The following is a 13,687-nucleotide window of genomic DNA, read 5'->3' on the forward strand; positions in this document are numbered from 1 at the left end:
AGCTGAAGAAGTCAGTTCTCTTTCTCCTCCTGATCTGGGATCTAAGGGGTTTGGAGACCAGGTCAACACCTTGGGCTCTTTGTCGTGTTCCTGGAGACATTTCTGTGCAGGTTTTGTGGTGTGGTGGGAGGATTGTCCTACTGGGGGAGGAGAGTCGGTGGTTTTAATGTTGTGGATGATCAGTGTTTGTTTGTCTTCTCTACAGCATTGAACTGTACCTGATCCACATGACCAGTAGATGTCAGTGTGACACAGTGATTTTAAACCATCTGCTTGTAGTTGTGCAAAGTAACTCCAATTTACTCAAGTTCCACTTTTACTTTACTTGAATGTTTCCACTTTATACTTTTACTCCACTGTACATTTCAGAGGCAAATGCTGTACTTTTTACTCCTCTACATTTATATGACAACTATAGTAACTGATTACTTTGATTTTACAGACAAATAAATGTGACCAGCTCATAAAATATGATGCATTATTATTATTGTGAGATTTAAAAGAGGTCAACAATAAGAATGATAACAAACCCAACAGCAGAGCCCCTGAAACCATGAATAATTGTTTTATAAGATAATATCTTGTCTTTATTATTGAAGTATTTTGCAAAATGGTATGCTTTATATTTTTAGTACTTTAAGTCTGTAATACTTTTATATTTTCAGTCAAGTATAATTTTGATTGTATGACTTAACGACATTGTGATATTTCTACTTAATCAGCAAACAGAAAACATTTTGACCTGAAGTTTCATTCTGACCAACAGGTGGCGCCACAGGCCACCAAATACACAGCAAAATTGCCAAAATCAATAAAATCCTGACTTTCACCTTTTTAAACCCTCAGCTGATCCAAACATAGCTGTGATTGAACTCACAAGAAAAATAAACTGAACAAGGGATGAAATCCCTGCTCACTGTAACTGATCTGATCTGGGAAATTAAGTTGTGGAAAATGTTTACTTATTAAATAATTTCTTTGTTGCCTTTTACAATGATCATCACTGACATTTAATATAACACAGCACTAGGGAAAATACAAGGTACAGTGAAGAAGTAAAGAAAAACATGACAGTGAAGTTAAAATCAATTCTTAGTTCCTGGGAATTAAAATCAATAAAGAAAAACTGGCAATTCAGAGAGGAAGGGACGAGTTCATATCTGTTTTCACTGTTGTTTCATTGTGGTGTTACACAGTCCAACTTTCACAGAGACGGAGATAAACACAGGTGATGTCTGACATTAAGAAATATTACAAAATCAACAGGAAAAATGAATCATTCATCAAACTGAGCCAAATTTTGTAACAAGATTTGTCACAGCTTGCTGACTGGCCAGCTGGCTGGCTGGTTAAATGGTTGGAAGGCCTGGTCATGATCAATAAGGAATAAGAAAGTTAAGAAAACAAATTAATGATATTATCTTAGATGATTCACATGGGATTGTTCCAGTGCCTTTGATCCATTCAACAACCAAGAAAGTGCGATATTTCCCCAAATTTGAGCTGTTAATATATATGCGAAGTTACTGGCTGTTGCTTTGTGTTCATACTGCCATCTAGTGGGCTCATACAACATTGAATGAATATGTCAAGTGTGATGAGTGGGGGGTTGTTTTCTCTTTTGCAATGATTGTAGGCATATAGGCCCCCCCCCCCCCCAGACACAGATGAAGTGGTAGCTCCCAAATTTGAATGTGTTACACGTCAAAATGTCTGAATGTCTTAACATGTTGGCCAACCAAAATACCAACTTACAAAACAAGAGTTAGCATCACATTAGCTAAGTAGCTACAGCTACATTATATGTAGGGTAACATTTAGGACTGGAGTCAGTCCTGGGGAGTTTAGCATTAGTAGCTGTATCTGTACCTGAAATATGTTTGTGAGGCTCAGCAGTTTGTCTTCATCCTGAAATCCTTTTCTCTGAGTTGCTGGTCAGACTGTTTTTCATGTTTTGCATTCAAACTTTCAAACAAATTAACTGTAACTGTAAATATTTACATTTTTCCTAAAACAGTTCTAAACTGAAACACTGGAACTAACTGATTACTGCTGCCTTTGACCTGTGACCTGCTAGCGTTGCCCTCTGTCTGTTAGCATGAAATCATGTAATATGTCATAAATCACTCCCTACACGCTTGACTATATTTACGGTAGTAATCTCATTTGAGTGTGTGATGTGTTTTGTGCCTTTTCTAGTGAAATTAAACATCAGCTGTCATGAAATGCTGCATTCAGGTATGAACACTTAAATGGTGAACACTGGGAAAAACCATTTACGTCAGTCTCAGACTTGTGATTCACTGTAGGAGATATGGTGAATTTCTGACAGTGACGTGTCAACAGGCTGTTGTCTGACTGCAAATGCATCACCAAAGTCAAATCCAATATTAACACTAATACAACACATTCAGTTCATATTATAGCAGCTGTACACTGTTAGTTTGTGGATTCACTTGGTAAAAAACTGCTGCAGAGACACAACATTAGGAGATCAAGCTGTTAATATGCTGTGACTACAAGGTCAACACCAGGGCTAACCAGCCTGAGATAATGTGTGAACTCTCCCCAGGCTGGAAAACGGCTGTTATTCTCCCTAACAGTGTGAAAGCGCTGTTATCCTTCCTGGTGCTTCTGTTTGAAATCAAGGACACAATGTTTCAACAATCTGAATTCCACGCCACCATTTTTACCACAAAACCGCTCAAGCGACGTTCTAGAACGCTCAGACTGCCAGACGTAGCAACAGTAACCAAGGGGGGCGGGGCTTAGCTAACGGTCAATGAAGTCAGGTGATTTCAGACTCAACCTAAGGCACGTTTAATTTTAAAAGAGTGTGCGCCATTTTGCTACGGTTTCCGCTTTGGACGACATGTTTCTCGAAACGGTGTGAAACGGTGTGCGACAAACCTCAAGGTATGTTTTCTCCATACATCCATGGTTTTCTCTCCTTTAGTGCGTGTGTCAAAGGTATTATCCAATCAGCCGCCGCCGCCGTATTAAAGATGTATTTGCTAGCTACTGTTGTAACTTTAGCTAAAATATCTACAGCACCGTGGTCCACCGATTTAAACTTGCTCATTTGAGTTAATATAAAAGCTGTGCGCATGCGTGACACAACAGGGCGTTCAACGCACGATTTATCGGGGCTGAACGTGCCTCGTCACTGGAAACTTGAAACGTGATTGGTGGAGCACAACTCATCGTTTTTGGCTTCATCGCGTACACTTCAGGAACTTTATAGAACATGTTTAAAATTAAAAATCAGCTCTTTTTAACTTATTAAACAAATAAAATATGTAACTATTCCATTTTTAATTAAAATTAATTATGGATTCAAAAACACAGTAACATTAAAAAACAATTTATAAACCCAAACCAGACTAGAGTGATTTGTTTTTACTTGATATGTCTGATTTTACTCTTATTTTATTTCTCTCTCTGTCGTTTGTTTTCCTACCTAAAATATTAATCAATATTAAATATTAAAGCCAAATAAAACGCAGCATTAAAGCACATTTAAAGTTATTGAATGAATTGGTTTTGGTCCTGTTTGAATGATGACCCTGTTAATCTCTAATCTAAATTTTGTTTCCTAGAATTTCCCCATCAGAGCAGGTTTTGTATTGGATTGTAAATGTGAATGTGTCGCCTTGTTTGAACCCTCGGTCACATGAAACCTGCTCTCCGACCTAAATAAAGACGATGACATTATTACTGTGTTTATTGTTCACTTTCTCCGCTTTTCTCACCCTCTCTCTCTCTTGCCCCTTTATCCCAATGTCTCTTTACCTGTTTCTGTCTCCTCCCCTCCTCTCTCTCTCTCTCTCTCTCGCTCTCTCCCGCCCTCACCCTCTCTCTCCCTTCAGTGTCGCTGCTGCTGCTCAGACGGCAACAGCTCCGCCCGCCTCTCCGTCTCCCACCGTCTGTGTCTACCTGTCTCTCTCTCTCTCTCTCTCTCTCTCCTTCTTTTTCTACCTGCCTCCCCCCCCTCTTCCCTCCATCCCTCCCTCTCCGTCCCTCTCCTCCCCCCTCTCGGTGCGGACATGCTCCCGGGGCTCCGGAGATGAGGCTCCGAAATGTCTCCTTCCTGACGGTCTTGTTGTTCGGGCTGTGCGGGCTGGTCTCCCTGTCCTGGTACACCGCCTTCAGCAGCTCCAGAGGTAAGACGCGATCCCGGTGCGTCCCGGTGCGTGTATCTGTTTGTGCGCGTGTGTGTGTGCGCTGGGTTTGTCATGCTGTACACACCGGGGAGAAGAGGGGGAGAGGTCAGTTTGTTGCGGCTCCGCTTTGTGCTTTGGATGTTGCAGGAAAAAAAAGAGACACATGATGGTGTTGATGTGAAGCTGCGGGCTTCAGATGGTGTGGAGGTGAAGGGAGCGCTTGGTTTGTGATGCACTACATGCCAGCTAAAGGGGAGAGGGTCTAGGTGAAGGTGGAGAGAAGGGGGGAGGGGGGCGGGGTGATTTTGTTGCAGTTTCACTTTATGTTGCAGAAAAAAACGATGCTGGTGATGTGAGGGGAAGCTCCAGCGTTGAGGTAATCAGGGGAGCGCTTGGTTTGTGATGCACCACATCCCCAGCTACAGGGGACAGGGTCTGGGAGAAGGAGGAGAGGGATGGAGGAGGAGGGGGTGGGGGGGGGTTTGGTCTGAAAACACAAGATGCTTGTGCATGCACAGGGAAGCTCCGGTTCTGAGGTGTTGGAGGGAGCGCTTGATTTGTGATGCAGTAGCTACACTCCAGCTGTGGGGAGAGGTGAGGAGGCAGGAGGAGAGGGGTTGATTGGATTTTTGTTGCAGGAATGAGAAGGGAAGCTCCAGGTCATGGAGTAATGAAGGGAGCGCTTGATTTGTAACGTGCCACATCCCAGCAAAGAGACGGGTTTGATTTGTGCATGTGTGGAGCTCCAACTCCTGAGGTATTAAAGGGTGCGCTTGGTTTGTGATGCACCACAGCTAAGGTGAAACGATGGGAGGAGAGGAAGGTGTGTTTGATTTTGTTGTGACTCCAGTTTGTGCGTTGGATGGGAAACAGTCGCTGTGGATGTGGAGGGAATCTTAAGGGTCCGAGAGGAGCGCTTGGTTTGTGATGCGCCACGCGCCAGCCGAGAGGAGAGGGGAAAAGAAGAAAACACATGATGCAGGTGATGTGATGGGGAAGCTCCAGCCTTGAGGTAATGAGGGGAGCACTTGGTTTGTGATGCGTTACATGGAGAGGGTACAGATGGAGGGGGGAGGTAGAGAGGGGGGAGAGGTCGTAGCTGGAGGGAGAAGACGGGTAGAGGAGGCTTTGGGAGAAAAGAGGAGTTTGTGCATGAAGGAGGGAAAGTGAGGTAATGGGGGGAGCGCTTGGTTTGTGATGCAGCGCACGCCAGAGATGCATTTTAACTGAGCTGATCTAGAAGAAGAAGCAAGATGGAGGCCGGGACGGGGGCGAGGGGTGGAGGGGATGCTGTAGGTGTGTTTGATTTTGCCTGCAGCCTCATCTTATGATGCTGTGGGCGGGGGGGGGGGGCTCTGACACCGGAGACAAGGCAAGGGGCGCTTGATTTGAAGCAGTTTGTTGACAGATGGATCACTGAAGCAGCTCCAGAGGTTAAAGGAGCGCTTGATTTGTGGTCGAGAGAAGTACAACATCCTGAGCTGCTACAGAGATGAAGAGGGAGCGCTTGGTTTGTGATAGTGATGGGAGTGGGGTGGAAACATGAATCCATCCATAGCAGGCCCGGGAGAGTGGTTTTGTCTTGTGTTACAGTGTGTACTTATTTGTGTGTGTTGTGTAAAAGTTTACACACAGATACTCTGCCCCGAGGACTGAGGGCGCACTTGTTTTATGGTGTGTTACGGGCCTGGAGGAGGGAGGCTTTTGTTGTTTTGAGTGTTTTTGTTGCAGTTGTTTCACACGAAGCTGTGTGGGTGTTTACACACAGCTGTCAGCTGCAGCCTCGGGTCCAGGGGAGCGCTTGGTTTGGGACGCCTAACAGCCGGGGAGGTGGATAAAGTTGGTGTTGGTTATCAGAATCTCGCAGCTGCTCGTTGTTCTGCTTCAAAAACACATCGCTCAGCTAAACAGGGAGCGCTTGGTTTATGATTCATCACGCAGCAGGGGGGCCGGGTGCAGCTGTTGGGGAACAGATGATGTCTGGAGTTTCAGACTGCTGTGTGTTGACGGGCGGGTGGGCAGGTGGAGGCCGGGCAGCTCCTGAGCAAAAAAAAAAAAAAGGGGGGGGGCTTGGTTTGTGATGCTTTACCGGCCTGGTGAGACGGGTGGTGTTTAGAGTGTGTTACAGTGTGCAGTTGATTTCTGGTTTGCTTAAAATTCAAATGCAAATGTGAAAGGTTTGGAGGCTCAGCAGCTTTTTAAAGAGAGGGCGCTTTATTTTAAACACAGCACACACCAGCGGGGTGGAGTGCTGATCGATAATAGAATGAACATCTGACTGTATTTTGTTTTATTCCCTTTGTGGCCTCAAACTCTTTTCACTCTAGTTTAGCTTTCTGCTGTGATGGTGCGTTCAAGTGCAGCCTGATAATCTGGATAAACCCCCTTCTCCGACTGGAGGTTAGTTCATGAACGCAGCTGAACTCCATCTGTTCTCAGGCTCAAACAGGAGACAGTTTCACCTCAGTTACATTTCACAGTTTACTTCTTCTTTCTTTCTCTTTCATCACTTCTCTTTCTTCTCGGACAAAAAAAACCACAAACGTTTCAGCTGCACCTTGTTCATCAATTGTCTCAGAGGAGGAAGTCCATCCGGACCACGACCGCTGTTTTTGTGTTTATTTATTTAGAAATACTGAAAGTTGAGACATTGTGTGTTCACACTGACATTGCATAAACAACTCATTTACCACTTCTTCCTGTGTGGGGCAAGTTATCACCAGTGAGCAGGGAAAGAGTCCATCCCATCCTGATCCAGCTTCTGTGGGGATCAGGTTGGGTTTGGAGGGAGTTTGGAGGCCAGGTCAACACCTTTTCGTGTTCCTCCAGACTTTTCTGAGCAGGGTTGGTGGTGTGAAGTAGACGAATTAGCCGTTAGCATGTCCTGTTTGCAGTGAGCTTGTGTATGTACAGACAGCTGTCACTGGATCACTGTGATACTGAGGTAAACTTAAAAACACGAGGATTCTGAATGGAGTTCTGCAGCCTCTTTCCTCTCGGATTTCTGGAGGTTTTTTCTTGAATGACTTCAGAGATTACGATATCCTCAGGAAATGGAAGTCACACTCCGCTCTCAGACCGGACCGGGTTTTCAGTCCTGGTTTATTTCAGACACAGGCTCTGATCTAATTCCTTTTCCCGAGAACCAACTTGTGTGTGTTTGTTCGGAGATAAAAAGTTCTGCTGTGGCATCAGGTTACACCCTTGTTTGCTGAGGAATCACATCTGAATCTACGACTCTGTATTTCATCAGATCGGTTGAACAGACGGAGGCAGTGAATGAGCGCTGACTGGGGTCTCGGTCGGTCGGACAGGTTCAGACTCGTCTGCTGGGATGTGTTTACTGCAACTTCACTGTCACTGTTTTTCTCTGGAAGTCAGGTTTATTGTCCTGAATTCACCTGAAGTTAAGAAGAAAAACAACCTGAAAATGAACATAATAACTTAAGAACTTAAGCACAGAAATACGTTATTCAAAGCTTGTAATTGATATTTATTTGTAGTTTTTGTGTTGCTGTTGCGTCTTTTTTCTGCCGAGACGTTGTGTTTTCAGGTCGTCCGTCCTTTTCTTGTAAGTGCGATATCTCGCTAACGCCTTGAGGGAAATTCTTAAAATTTGGCGCAAACGTTCACTTGGACTCGAGAAAGAACTGATTAGATTTTGGTGGAAAATGGGATGGGCGATATGGACGTAAAATTTCATCACAATGTTTTCTAGTATTTATTGCGATAACGAAAGAAATGAGAAAATATGTCAGAAATTCTCGTCTCTCTCGAGTAGGAATTTTCTTAACTTTACTCAGTGTTTCCTCCTTGTCCGTCCTCAGGCTTGTGTTTGTGTTTGAGGAGGTGGATACGTTATTTAAAGGGTTATAGAAGTTTGTTGTGACTGATGTTTGTAAGTCAAAATGTTTGGCGTGACACAAAAATAAAAACTAAACAGACAATTTCTTCTTTTGTGGCCTCAAAAACCAACCAAGATTTAAAAAATCAAACAAATATCACCCAAAACTATCAGTAGATTTATTGATTAGTTGATTGACGACACTTTAATTGCCCTCTGTTTTAATAATTAATTAAATTTGCTGTAAGAAGTTGCTTCTTTTCTTGATTGTACATCATAATAATTGATGTTTTTTGTGGGTTTGAAGTGTTAGTTGGACAAAACAAGACATTTGATGGCGTCACCCTGTGTCCTAGTTTTGTTTTCTGCTGTTTTAGAGATACAATGATGAAAAGGTGTACGAGAAGATTTAAAGAGTAGAGACGGATTGAATAACCTCCACAGACTCAACTTCTTTAAAAGAAATTGGGTTTGAATCCATTTTAAAATCAAATACAAAAACAATTTAAGCTCTTGTACAGAGTCATAAATGACCATCACCCCCCTTGTCCTCATCCTGAGAAAAAAATCAATTCCCTCCCTCTTCCTCCCCCATCCTCACCCCCAAACCCCTGGTCATCGATCCCTAACATCTCAACATGGTTAGAGAGAGAAGAAAGCAGTCGTGCACACACTGGACCTTTCGATGAGTCTGCATGTTTGTGTTTCTGCAGTCGGTGTGAAAAGCTGCAGTTTGTTTTTTTGTTTTTGCTCTTCAACAAAAGCCTTTCTTCTTAGAAAGTTAGTGAGAGTTTGAAAGAGCGTGAGTAGAAACACAACGAGGCTGTAAAGGTGGACTGGTGAGTAGATGGGTTTTCATGTTAACGTCCCCGACAACCTCTGTAGTCTCATTTGGACACTCGTTAGCAACCGCCTTTTTTAAGACACGTAAAAGCTTCAAACATCAGGAGTGGGGGATTTACTGACCCATTTTATGTCGGAGAATCAAACCTGAAAATGTCTTGAGCTTGTGTTAAAACCACAGACCTTATTTCAGACATTTAACCAGAAACACACTGACTCTGGGACGAAAGAACTGGAAGTGCTAACATGCTAACATGCTAACTGACTTCCTGGTTTCCTGCAGCTTTTTTAGGAGCTGTTATCAGCTTAACGAGTTGGCAGACGGTCTCTTCTAGAAACACTGGAAAACTTTTGTTAGTCAAAGGTCACTGTGATCACACAAAGTAAACTAATTAACTGCAACAGGACAGACAGACACACAACCACGAGGCAGCGATCCTGGTTATTTGTTTACCTGTAGAACGGATCATTGGTCTTAGTTTGAATTCTAAGCTGCGACCGGGCAGATTGACGTCTAAATACTGCGTGTCAGAGCTGCTCAGTCTTTCCTGATCAACTCTGGATTACTTTTCTAATTAACTGAGCATAATCACTAAATGAAGTACAGGAGGAGGAGTACTACAGAGTACTACAGAGTACACAGAGTACAGAGTACACAGAGTACTGCAAGCAGCTCCTCTGTCCGTTCAGATGCCAACACCCCCAATTAGACCTAAAGTTCAGAGGAATCAGACATGGCAGTGACTCATCCATCCTCCTGATGTGACACACACACACACACACACACACACACACACACACACACACACTTTCCCATCATGCTCTGCTCCATCCTTTCTGGACGAAGGCGTGTTTCTGCTGCAGCGGAGATTGATTCACACGCTGATGGCTGTTAACCAGCAAGTGTGTGTGTGTGTGTGTGTGTGTGTGTGTGTGTGTGTGTGTTGTAGCACTCAGGGTAAATTAGTCAGAGGGGCTGCAGAAAGAAGGTGCGTTTGATTTATTAATTCCTCCTCCCTGATGACATGCGAACAGCGGGCGAGGTCAAAGGTCAACACCTCTTTTTAATCCAGCCCTCTGATTGGCTGCATGTGTGTCTCTTTGTTACCTTCGCAGCGGTCATGTGACACATCCAGAGGTCACATGATTAATGTTTTATTCACTGAATATTTACATTTTATTTAAAAAAATTAAAAGTTCTGCTTTTAAAATTTCACTCTAGACTTTTATTTTGGAGGCAGCTGCAGCTTCGTGGGCACACACACACACACACACACACAAACATGCACACACACTCACTCGTGCACGCTCACGCAGATTGATTTACAACACGCCGACAGCACACGGCTCATAGCGATTAGATGACGCATCGGCCTCTTTCAGACTGGAAGTGAACATGCTCGGCCTTGTCCTGCTGTCACTCTCTCTCACACACACACACACACACACACACACACACACACACATCCTGTCTGCCATTGTTTAACTGTCATAACCTTGGGTTTTACTTTCCTCTGGGCCGGTTTTATTTCTGCTGCCAGACTGATCCGAGAAGTCTGTTGTGTTAATGTCTGGTTTAAATAAAGTGTGTGTGTGTGTGTGTGTGTGTAGTACTTCTGTGTACTGCAGTACACACTGTAGTACTGTCTGCAGGTTGTACTTTGTAGTTGTTGTTCAGGAAACCAGAGAAGAAGAAGAGGAGGAGGAAGGAGGGAGACCCCCGTCTGACTGACAGAGATGGAGTATTGATCTCCTCCTCTTTCTTTCCTTTGTTCTTTTAGTTACAGTTCAGACAGTATATACAGTACTCAGTACTCACAGTACTCACAGTACTCACAGTATATTTACTCATTATACTCCTGTATTCACCTGTAGTTCTGTTTCCCTCTCACCTCCTTTTACTCCTCCTCTTCTCCCATCCCTCCATCTTTCACCTCCTTCATCCTTTTCACTTCTCACCTCCTCCTTTATCCCTTCTTCCTCTTTCCATCCTCCCATCTTCATCTTTCTCTTTTTTCTTGTCTCCTCCTCCTCCTCACTTCCTCTCACCCTCCTTTCCTCATCCTCTCTCTCCTCCTCCTCCTCACCTCCTCCTGCTTTCTTTCTTTCTCTCTCTCCATCTTCATCCTTCCCTCCTTTCCTTTCCTTGTCTCCTCTCCTCTCGGTATCTGCGGTAACGTGAGACGATCTTTGACAGTTCGGCCATTATGATTGAAACTGAGAGCCCGAGTGTGTGTGTGTGTGTGTGTGTGTGTGTGTGTGTGTGTGTGTAATGTGAGCTCCAGATTAACTGTGTGATCTGTGTTACAGAAGCTTCTGTTTGTGGTGTCAGTCACACCAGTAATGACTGTAGCTGAGTGTGTGTGTGTGTGTGTGTGTGTGTGTGCATCAGTGTGTGTTTAGGTATATGTGTGTGTGTGTGTGGTGTGTGTGTGTGTGTGTGTTACAGATTATAATTCCTGCTGCCGTCGTCTTTCATCGGCCGCTGGAAAACTTGAATCAGCGAAGATAAAACTGAGTAACTGTTGTAGCAGATTAAACAAAAAAACAGGTCAAAAGATCAGTGTGAAGTTCTGACAGCGCCACCTACAGGCTGCAGGGTTCATTACAGCCACAGTACGGGTCCGTTTGAGATAAAACCTTCCACGGGAATTAACGGGAATAAACTGGAAATGTGTAAAACTGCAGGTTAGCCTGTAACAGGGAACTTTATTAGCATAATCTTGGTTAAAACAACCAGATTTAATGAACATTCAGTTGAATTTGAGGAAAGTTTTAATTGTATTTTTGAAGTAAATAAATTTGACCTGTGGTGTTAAAGAATTAATGTGTTAATACAGTAGATAGCTAGCTGCTAAATCAGAGATGCTAAATGTAAGCTAGCTAACACATTTCACTGACAGTTTAAACGCTAAAAATTTCAGTTCTACTCTCAAATAAACCAAAGTCTAAAAGGTCATTTTTTAAATTTGATGGTAAATATATTTGATCTGTGGTGTTAAAGTTTACCTGAAAAAAAAGTGTTAGTGCTAGCTAGCCGCTAAAATCAGAGATGCTAAATGTAAGCTAGCTAACACCATCTCACTGACAGTTTAAGACGCTAGCAATTTCAGTTCTATTTACAAATAAATATAAGTAAAAAATGTCATTTTTAAAATGTGTATTAGTTTGCTTTACGTCTGTTTCTGACAAAACAACATGTTTATGTTTGTATATGATACAGTTTCCTATTAATTCCTATAAATTCTTGTGACTGAGCGACAACAGCTCGGTCTTTACCAGTTGTTCTCGCAATTCATCAAATATATCCGACTCATTGTGGGAAAAATACAGAGCTGTTCTGAGCTGTGAGTGTTCCCCCATTTTATAAACGTATATAAATACTGTTTACTCAGCCAAAGATACGTTGCTCTGAACATTACAGGCCAGAAAAGTATGAAAACATCTCAGCGATGTGTTCAGGTGTATGGGGGAAAACGTAGCTTTGAGAATAAAAAACTGGAAGCTGGAAATTATGTCATGAGTGTCATTGACGGTTTCAGCCAATCAGGACAAAATCACAAACATTAATCCTCTGTGGACCATGAACATGGTAATGTTGAGTCTAAGTCGACGTCTTCATAAACAGCAGATCTCATTTAGAAGCTTGAACCAGAAAACGAAGAAGTTTTTGGCTGTGAATTTTCAGCTAATTAATCAATTAATCATCTCAGTGTAAACTTCCCAGACGTCTGCCCAGTGTTTGTCTCACTTTGTGCTGAAGTGTTGGACCTTCCAGTCTCACAGGAAACAGAAAGTAAAGCGACTGTGGTTTTAATTTGTTTTCAGCTGATTCATAATTAAACAAGGAATTTAAAACAAAAACAGGTGTAGCAGAGAAGTCGAGATGAATGTTTGAAATCAGGCGACGACGTCTGAGGAGGTAAAAATACACTGCTGTGTGTGTGTGTGTGTGTGTGTGTGTGTGTGTGTGTGTGTGTGTGTGAGAGAGAGAGATAATGGATGGCGGCATCTCAACTAATGACAGTTTCACACCTATCGTTGAAGTGGTGCCATCATCGTCTCCATGGAAACTCACCCTCAGACTCCTTGTCTGATCCTGAGCTGATCCAAGGAGGGCTTTTATTTTGAAGGAACACATCATGGGGCTGATAATGTGTTGAGATGTTTATCTGCCTGTTGTGAAGATCCACTACTGAATTTTCTTCCTTTTCAGATCAGGTACCGATTGATTAACTGAGCGATCATTGATCTGGGTATTGATCTGATCAGTTATTATCATTATTTATATCTTTTTCTGCCGTCGTTTGTTTCCTGCATTTGAGGGCGTTTCAGTTCCTCCTCGAGAAAAGTGAGAGAAAAGTTTTGAAACAACAGAAGAAGCAGAAATAAAAACAGTTTTTTATTTTTTGATGCTACATCTCAGGCTTGGCAGTGCGAAGCTAAAACCTGCAGGAGTCAAATAACCAGACCAACACTCCTCCCCCATCCTCCCCTCTCCTCCCTCCCTCCCTCTCAGTCTGTGACCTTGACTGCCGCCCTCGCCTCGGGGATTCGATAGCCTCAATCCCCCCCGAACACCCCTCTGTATACACACACACTCCTGCAGGCTGTTTTCACGGTTCGAGCTGTTGCTGCTGCCCTCAGGCTGGTTTTCAGCTTCACACCGGCTCTGTGTGTGTGTGTGTGTGTGTGTGTGTGTGTGTGTGTGTTAATTTTTACCCAAAGCTCCTTCGGTCCTGATGCAGCAGCAGGTCAGTCCACTGAAAAATGCTGGAAACAGAAGATAGTCAGACATGAAATCATTAAATGATGAGTAGAGATTTCACCTTGATCA

General features: G+C 43.2%; 1 protein-coding gene across 1 annotated transcript in view; it reads left to right on the forward strand.

Annotated features, from left to right (window-relative positions):
- Window positions 1-3,861: 3,861 nt before the first annotated feature.
- The window catches only part of mgat4b (alpha-1,3-mannosyl-glycoprotein 4-beta-N-acetylglucosaminyltransferase B), an 86,571-nt gene continuing 76,745 nt past the window's right edge, over window positions 3,862-13,687 (forward strand). The window contains exon 1 of the mRNA XM_018662034.2: window positions 3,862-4,163. Within this exon, the coding sequence (XP_018517550.1) occupies window positions 4,067-4,163 (97 nt within the window). The 5' untranslated portion in view covers window positions 3,862-4,066. The remainder of the gene's footprint in view (window positions 4,164-13,687) is intronic.

Source organism: Lates calcarifer, linkage group LG8 (genome assembly GCF_001640805.2).
Source record: "Lates calcarifer isolate ASB-BC8 linkage group LG8, TLL_Latcal_v3, whole genome shotgun sequence".
In the NCBI taxonomy this organism is placed as follows: domain Eukaryota; kingdom Metazoa; phylum Chordata; class Actinopteri; family Centropomidae; genus Lates; species Lates calcarifer.